This window comes from Mytilus californianus, unplaced genomic scaffold (assembly GCF_021869535.1).
Source record: "Mytilus californianus isolate M0D057914Y unplaced genomic scaffold, xbMytCali1.0.p SCAF_11, whole genome shotgun sequence".
NCBI classification, from domain to species: Eukaryota; Metazoa; Mollusca; class Bivalvia; order Mytilida; family Mytilidae; genus Mytilus; species Mytilus californianus.
Window position 1 is genome coordinate 72,001,757 of NW_026262593.1, and position 9,777 is coordinate 72,011,533.

A 9,777-nucleotide genomic window follows, 5' to 3' on the forward strand; every position below is an offset into this window, starting at 1 on the left:
ATCAATGTATAAACCAAATATAATTGACCTTTCACTTATAGTATCTCAGAAGAGGACTAAACTACATAAACAATTACCAATTACGGAAATGAGGTCAAGGACAGATAATACCTGCCAGACATACTTGTACACTAAAAATTATTCCATACACCAAATATATAGTTGATCTTTTGCTTATAGTATTTGAAAAACAAACCACAACACATAAACTAAACATTGACCAATGAAACATGGAAATGAAGTCAAGGTCAGATGAAACCTGCTAGACTGACAAGTACACCTTACAATCATTCCCAGACCCTTATTGGTAGTCAAGGTAGTTAAACATCCATAGAAGTAGATGCTACATGTAAATATTGCTGAAGCATTGATTTTTTTAAAGAGTTATTTTGATTTAATAGCAATGGGTTGATACCACTGCTGGTAGACTTCAGGTTCAGAGGGTATCATTAGCTTAGTGGTCAGTGCTTGGGTTCTGACAAGATTTTTAACATACTGCTATCAAAATGAAATTCTCTGTTGATAAATTCAGAAATTAGTTAGAAACTAAGGTTCCAATTCCCTCAGGCAAAGCTTAGATGAATTTGGCTATTCATTTTAGGTGCCTTGTAAAGTTAAAAATTAGTAGGCTATTTAGACATCTTATCTTTTCCTTTCAAATGTTTGGATTTGAGCTTTTCTGATGAAGGTAATTCCAGAAAAAGTGTTATAACCAACAAACTTAAAAGTGTTCTTTTCATTCATTATAAAATAAAAAAAGTATTCAAATATGTATGTAAAATTAGTTGTACGTTTTATCTGTTTTTTTTTGTTTGTATGTACAGATAAAATGTACATACAAACATTCTTGAAAATTTGATCAAATGTTACACATATTTTTTCATACAATTATGGTCATTTTTTGAGGACCTGAAAATTGAAGGCATTAGGAACCTGTTTCAACTTTTGTATAGCATTCATTGCATGAAATTGTATTCCAGTTTCATTTAAAAAAACATTTAATAACGAATTTTGTCATGCAAAGCCATATTATTTCAATTAACTTAAATTGACATTTACTCTATGTGTATGACTTAACCCCGTACCATAAAGTTAATTATAAAAGCCCCCCACCCCAGACTTCATGACGAAATACATGTATGATACAAATAAATCAGTTAAACCCCACCTAACCCCTTTTTTGTGAGCCAAGGGTTAATGACCTTTTTCAATAAAAATTATGTAAAATCATATAGTAAATTTTATTTATGACTACTTATAAAATAATACTTACATAGAACTAACATTTTTGTCATTTTTCTTTTTTTCCTCTGTTCTTTCCATTTAAAAACTTTACCTTATTCACACAAAATTAAAGTCAAATTGCAAATGATCTACTTAAATTCTGGTAGGAAGAAAATTTTAATGGCTAATCAATAATTTTTATCAATACAAGTTATCAGACTATCAATCAAGTGAAAAAAGGCATACTAGTGGTGTGACCAAGTACATAACTGGTTTTGACTATTGGCCATGGACTGATTTCCTTCACAAACTCTGAGATCTTTGGACTTAAGGATGTTCGCTCCTCTTCTTTTTGAATTTTTGTCAAATATTCATAATTCTCTGGTTTTATCCATGTATTGCCATTAAAAATTTAAAAAACGTGTTATGTTGAAAAAGAGTAGGGAACATTCTCAAGTCCAGTTATTAGTTTCCTGTTTCTTGAATTCTAACCTTTATTTCTTCCTTGTCTAAGCTGTTTTCTATGTCTGTCACCCTCTTCATCCTTCAAAGTTTCCAAATTAAAATCTTCTGCTGGTTTAACAGAGGGTAATTCCAGGAGACTTGGCAAAGGCGCTTTGGGTTTTTCTGCATGAATTAAAAAAAAATAAAAATCAGTAATGAATGCTACTATAAATTATATTTCCTAAATATTGCCATATACAAGATGTAATGTTAGCTACTACGAACTAATATATACCCTGCTCTTGCTTTTGATTGAAAGGAAATGCTATACTGTAAGTTCAGAAATTATTGCGTTCATATATTATTGAGACTTTTGAAGAATGAACATAATGCGAGTTTAATTATTGCCATCTTAGGAAAAGCTACATACAGATATATGCACCAGATATCAGAATGTTCTTATTATAGCAATACTCAAGGAGTCGAATTATTCGCATTAATAAAAACCTCGCAATAATTTCTGAACTTACAATTACTGAAGGAAGTGGAAACAGACGACAGCAAGTAGATAAGCACACAGTTTACCATACCAATATTTAACTTGGTACCAACTTTCAAGCAACATTTCATTGTTGGTGAGAAAAATGCAACATATTTGAGAAAAACATAACGAAAATTTCTTATACATACATCAGTGTAAATAACACACACGAATGAAGCAAACCGCAAGTTGATAAGTGACGGATCTGAAAATGGGTAACACATTATTCTTTACCAATATAAAGCTTGTACTACATATTAAGAAGCTTACTAAGAATGTAGTTAATGGAGACAGAGGTCGAGTAGAATACCAAATGCTATAGAAGGGGAGAATAAAAATTACAATCACAATGCATCTTGTTACTTTATTTTCCCAATCAAAAATATATTTTTCCAATGATATAAAACTTGCATTTGGTACTCTTGGACTTATAGAGTACAAAATTGACTAATTGGGACATTTTGACTGCCAATGGAAAAGAATGCATGCTGACTATGCGGTATGGGTTTTGCTCATTGTTGAAGGCTGAATGGTGACTTATAGTTGTTTACTTCTATGTAATTTGGTCTCTGGCAATCATATCACATTCTCTTATTTTTATATTATATGTTGGATAAGGCAGATGTTTTGTCAAGTAACAGCTTAATTACAGACTAATCAAAGAATGGTTGTAAGGGTTCTTAATATATAAAAAAGCATGTCACTGTTCCAACACAGGCATCATATCAACCATCCCTATACCACTTAGAATGTTATTGCATATTTAAATCCAAGTGAACACCCCTAAGCATTGGTCTTAGGACAGGACAACCTTTCTACTAGATACCCTTAGGATCATTTAGCCCTAATTTGCTTGAAATTGGTCCATTAGTCAGACGAGAGGATTTTTTAAAACATTAACAATGAAGGGTGATGATAATGGACTCCATGTGGCAAAAGCTAAACATGGCCCATAGCCAAGAAAGCTAATAAAACATTGAAAATTGTCCTTCCTTTAAAATTCTGACCATAGAACTGCCAAAATGAAACAAAATTTTCTTTTTTAATGAAATTGGTTTTGAAATAACACAATTAAAAATTTAGAATAAGGTCAAACAAAAGAATATGAATGGGTTTCCTTATTTAAACAAATAAGGAAGGTATAGGTAGGATATTTCTTTTGGTGCTATATTCTCTATATTCTCTAAGGACTATTCCAATTAAATGGATGTGGAAGGTAGGGAAAGGACTTTCAAATTCCTTATACAACCAACACACTTTGGGGTTAGTTCACATATATCAAATGGACATAAATGATCAATGTCCAAAAAATAGAACTTTTTCTTACCCTCCCCTGTCAATTTTAATGGAAAAGACCTAACTGTTTTCATCACCCTTACCATCTACTTTTTCCCCAGATATTGCTGGTGGCTGTTTATTACTTCTCCACGCATGGACGAAGTCTCTGTCGATGGGTCGAGAGTACGGTATCTTGCGTCTCTGATTCTGCTCTCTATGACTATCCTTTAAGAATTGAGCATCTGTTTTGCAGTCTAAACCTGGTATTGAAATGTCTTCTTCTGACTTATCTGTAATAAAAAAGCAAATTAACAATTAACATTCAATCAGGACTTAAAAATAAGAAATTACTGTGAGGTATTTTTTAATGCGAATAATGCAACTGGGTATGTATCACAACAATAAGAACATTTTGATATCTTATACATATATCTATATGAAGATTTTTCTAACATCGCAATAATTAATCTCATGCTTTTGTCCATTCTTTAACATCGCAATAATAAATGCACGCAGCATTTTTTTTTAATTGACAGTAGACATATTATTCATGTGCCGGACTCAAGTCAGCAGCCTGTATATATTTGCTGTCATTGGTTCACGTCTGTCCTATATTTTTTTCATCAATTGTATTGTATTAATTAGGCTGTAAGTTTTGTTGTTTGAATTGTTTCACATTTTCACATGTCAGAGCCTTTTATAGCTAACTATACAGTATGAGTTTTTCTTATTTAATGGTTTTACAATGACCTATAATTGCTTTTATCGAACTCTGGTGGATAGTTGCCTCATTTGGCAATCTTACAACATCTCCTTATTCTTATATAACAGAAAATACCAGTAAAAATCTTTGTTGGGAGGTTTAATGATTTTGTTGTCATTACTTCTAAATACCTCCACACTTAATGAAGTTAAGAGGCAATTTTAGGCCTGCTCTATGCCACTGGCACGTAGCCATTGTGAAAGGTGTGTGGTGACCTATAGATATTCATATTTGGTAACCTTGTGTGTTTGTTTTGCAGTCTTAATTTTCAAATAGATTGATTGAAATACAATTCGTAAAGTCACATGTTAATTGACCTCATTAGTACACAGTCAACAATTAAGGGCTACAAAAAAATCAAAAATCTATAATCCTGGTATATATGCATTTCTTGTCTTGTAAGATTTATAATTTGTACATATTTTTGTATAAGTTCTCATTAATTTGACACCCACCATCATTAACCAGCTTGCGGTTTGACTCACAAATGTATATACTTCAACCTAACATTAAGCACTGTCGTTTTTGGCATAAAGCTGCCAATGAGGACGGTAGATTGGGTTAGATTATATTACATTTTTTTACTTGTACCAAAACATCATGACAATTAGTCTCCAATAATTGCATTTCTGTTTAAAGGTATTATTTTCACACTTTTCTACTGATAGAAACTCTCAAAATACAGAAATTTAATACACTCCATGCTTTTGTTTCAAAAAAAGTCTTACAACAAAAATTACTCGTAAGTAATCAACAATGCAGAATATTTACGATCAATTTTAGAAGTGAGATTTTTTTTGTAAACGCAGGCAAGTATTTGAGGTTAAGAACTTATGCAAGTGCATATATACATGTACATGTATAAGACTTTTGAGTGATTTTGGAATATTCAAATATGAAATAAAAGATGAATTTTTGTCTGTTTTGTAGGGTTCTAATAACAACTCAATTTTCAAACAGTTACATACTTTGCATAGCAATTTTTCAACCTGAAAAAGTTAACAGATGTATTAAAAAGTAAAATAACAAAAATACAGAGCTCCAAGGAAAATTAAAATCAGAAAGTCCCTTATCAAATCACAAAATCAAAAGCTCAGACACATCAAACAAATGGAAAACAACAGTCATATTCCTGACTTGCATAAGGTCTATTTCTATCCGACGCAGCTCAGTTTATACAACAAGACTAACCTTCCATGTTGTTGAAATCTTCCGTTGATCCCTCGTTCACACCAGGTATAGTAGACACAGCTGTCACTATTGGGTTTGTGTTGTCTAAATCTACAAAATAACGTAAATAAACTCATCAGATACCAGGCTAAAAAAATGTGCACACCAGACCTGCTTTTCGTCTACAAAAGACTCATCAGTGACACTTGAATCAAAAAAGTTGAAAGGTCTAATAAAGTACAAAGTTGACGAGCATTAAGGACATAAAATTCCAAAAGGTTTTGCAAAATACAACTAAAGTAATCTCTTCCTGATACCTTTCTTTTCTTATACATTGTAGTACATGTATGTGTGTTTTGCTCAAAACAATGAAAATTAAGAAGAGAATGTTGGTAAATTGTTTTATATTTGTCATTTCAGGGCCTTTTATACTGCAGCTTGCGATGCGGTATAAGTTTTCTCATTGTTGAGGACCGTACGGTGACCTTTAGTTGCTAACTTCTTCATCATTCAGTCTCTGGGAAAAGTTGTCTCACTGGCAATCATACCACATCTTCTTATTTTTATATACACCTTACATACAATCTACAAATCTTTCATAACCACAAGTTCTTCAAAGCTGTACATATCTTTTATCAGTTCATGAGTTTTCAGACTTACGTTGTATGATCATTAGACCCAGAAGGTAATATATGACCAAGTGGATGGCATGCCAAACTCCAGACCATGCCTTCATGGGCCATCTCCATTCCACCTAATTCTCTGTCTGTTCTGTAAGGAAAACATTAAAATATTTTTAAATATTCCATGCTTTTTACAGATGTAAATAAAATTACAAGAATATTAATGAGACAACAACTGAATAACACAATAAACTAAAATAGGCTATTAAGCAGGTCAACATATGGTCTACAACATTAAAGTCAATTTCCCAGCATTAACAGTGATTCTTTATGTGTCCACACCATATCCCCTGCTTGCACTACTATACATTTATATGTCCAGTAAATTGTTAAAATGAGGTCAAAATTCTTATTTGAAAAATAATTCTAAAAGATCACATTATAATGAACATGCTTACTAAATTTCAAGTTGATATGAGCACAACTACCTTAAACAAAAACTTAAAACTGAAAATGTACTGGTTTCTCACTATCCAAATTCATGTTCAATGAAATGTAAAATCAGGGTAAAAACTGTAATTTGCCACATTGTTTTTATTAAAATGCACATCATAGTGATCATATGTACAAAGTTTCAAGCTGATGTGACCAAAACGTCATGGTAATCAAGCTTAACCAATTACTTTAACCAGAGAATGTACTGGTTTCACACTATCACAATACCATGTCCAGTAGCCATGAAATCGGACCAAAACCCCTTAATTGACATAATATTTTAAAAGTTCACATCATAATAACACATGTTCTATATTCTGTATGTGCCTGTCCCAAGTCAGGAGCCTGTAATTCAGTGGTTGTCGTTTGTTGCTTTATATCATATTTGTTTTTCGTTCATTATTTTGTACATAAATCTACTCATTATTGAAGGCTGTTCGGTGACCTAACGTTGTTAATTTCTGTGTCATTTGGTCTCTTGGGGAGAGTTGTCTCATTGGCAATCATACCACATCTTCTTATTTTTATAAGTTACAAGTTGATGTGACCACAACTTTATTGTAAATAACCATAATAAACCTAAAACAGGATGAACGGAATAACAAACAGATGCACAGACCAAAAAACGTAAGGCCCTTCTACTATTGTAGGTTGGGCATAAAAACATCAATCTTCTTAAGGTTGCAGTTTGATTTTTTAAAAATACGCTCATCATATATAAAAGCTTCAATTACAAACCGGTATCTTTAATTTCAAAATTTTGCTAGTCAATCATTCTAACAAACCAATCTGTACTCAAAACTGCATTGATGTCTTAAAAGATTGGTCATGATGACCTTTTAAGAATTCTCTCTGACAGATATTGAATATTGAAATAGAAATTTGAGTTATATTCAAGAAATCAAATATTGTCACTTTCATTTAAATAAAGGCTGTCCCCAAATTCATGTGGAGGGGGGATGGAGGCACTAACATTAATTAAACATGGGTGGTTGCAACTTCCTTATATTTTTTATAAATTGTAAGTAAGTTGAAAATGTTTCCTTGAATGGTGTAAGGGCCCCTTACTAAGGGGTCCTTAAAAAGTCCCTCTCTTGAACCCCTATGTTTAATTTTGGACTATATGTAACACAAAAAGGGGGATATATTAGGTCACAATTCCAACTATTGTGCAGAATCAACTTGCTACCATCAAATATATGACTGACTAATAATCAAACGATGTTTCTTTTATTCTGGGTATACTCCTCAAGACTACTTATTTATTTTTTTAATTTACCATACCAGTAGCTTCTTTTTTATGTCCTTTAAATGTCTGGACTTTCTCCTTCATGTTACGTATGTCAAACAGTTTAATGAGATGATCACGTGACGCTGTCAGTAACCAGTTACCATTCTTTATCCACTGGAGTTGCATTACTGTCATTTTATGAGCATGCCTAAAAAACAATAAGAAAAATCTCTAAAGTCTGATTTCCACATCTCCCCGATGTAGCCTCTTTTGCGCGAATGTGGTGTAAAGCAAATATCAATCATTAATCTGTTCCCACAAATCAGGCTGTGGATTTGATTGTTTTATTTTGTCTTGTTCAGATCTCTCATAGCTTACAACAAGATATGGGTTTTGTTTATCTCTGAGGGCTGTATCGTGACCTTAAGTTCATTAAATTCCCATCATTTAGTCTCTGTTCATGCTGGTGGTTATTTGTCTCATTGGCAATCATAAAAATAAGAGATGTGCTATTCCTCTCATTGGCAATAATAAAAATAAGAGATGTTGCTATTCATCTCCAAAATTTTATAAAGTCTTTATAATTGCATTTGTTTTTCACACAATTATTGACCTTCACTGCTTGCTTTCATGATTGGGTGTGATAAAAAAAAATCAAGTTCTACAGTAATAGTCATGGACAATTTCTGGAGGCTGTTAAAAGCATTGCCCCTTTTTTACCAACAATATAGTCACTTCATATAATAATGCCAGACACTATCCAAATATACCTATCATAATTTCTTTCCAGACAATAGATTGATCATGTTGATAAATTTATTGTCTCTGTTAGCCAAACATAAAGCATTAATTACAATTTTGCCAGACACAACTAATTTTAGCCTATCATTACATCCATTTCCCCTCTACTGTAACTTAAATTTTGGCTATACACTGTCTATAGTTCAGGCTTAATTGAAATCTAAACTTTACTTTATAAACTAACATTGTCCAGATTGGCCCAAATTATAATATTTACTTACAATGTAGCTAGGCAGGATCCAGTTTTAGCATCCCATAGTTTCAATGGTTGCTGGTTATCTTTACTTCTTCCTGAGGCTATCAGACTTTTCAGTGGATGCCAGCCAACACATTTCAAATCAGCACCATGTCCTGGTTAATTCACAAAAACAATTTGGCTCAGATTCAGACCACAATACATGAGTATCTGCATTTTATGTATAACAATTCATTGACACACATGAAATCAGTGGGGGTTTGGAGAGTTCATCAGAAAACAAAAAAATGCTATTAATCAAGTAGAGCTTCAGATTGGAGTTTGACTATTTAACTGAGAGAGTTATGACCACAAGTAACCCCATCAGAGTCATTCTAGCTACAGGCCTGATTGGTCCTTTGTTCAACATCAAGTGGCAAATATTTCAAACATATTCATACCGGGAGCCATATATTTAGGTTGCAAGAAGTGGGCACATTGGATGGTGTCTGGAAATTACTTCCCCCTACTTAAAAATGAGGGGTTGTTATTAAGGGTCAGAAACTTGACCCTTTAATTAACCACTTAAAGACCACTTCAACTGAATGATTACAAAGCCTAAACACCTTCTGGGAAATATTTATATTATGGACAAAGATCAATTTAAACAAAGCATCATAAAGGCACTACTCTACTACAGAATATAATACTCGAGGGGGCCACTTTCTATATACAAAGTATATAGGTCACATTTTCCAGCTTGAAAATATGTGAATACGTGGGGAAAACTATAAGAAATATGTGACAAGGTCAATAAAGTTTTCATAACTTGTTATATGAAAAGCCCTGTAACTTTCTTGGTATTATGGGCCTTATGGCTGTGTTTTTATCCACAAATTTCCTCTCTTTTGACACTTTGGTATTCCATTTTTCCAACACACAACACGAAACCCAACCAATATGGGAAAAGGTTACATTTTACCAACGCAATATATGAAAAGGTATACATTTTTAAAATCTAAATTATATTAA

At 32.5% G+C, this 9,777-nt stretch overlaps 1 protein-coding gene across 1 annotated transcript; it reads right to left on the minus strand.

Annotated features, from left to right (window-relative positions):
* Positions 1–1,711: 1,711 nt before the first annotated feature.
* Positions 1,712–5,755, minus strand: LOC127719300 (pre-mRNA 3' end processing protein WDR33-like). The gene is made up of 4 exons (XM_052225313.1): positions 5,713–5,755; positions 5,442–5,531; positions 3,589–3,777; positions 1,712–1,851 (listed from the first exon to the last, which is right to left on the minus strand). The coding sequence occupies exons 1-4, from the start codon at positions 5,753–5,755 to the stop codon at positions 1,712–1,714; spliced, it is 462 nt and encodes a 153-aa protein (XP_052081273.1).
* Between the last annotated feature and the right edge of the window lie 4,022 nt (positions 5,756–9,777).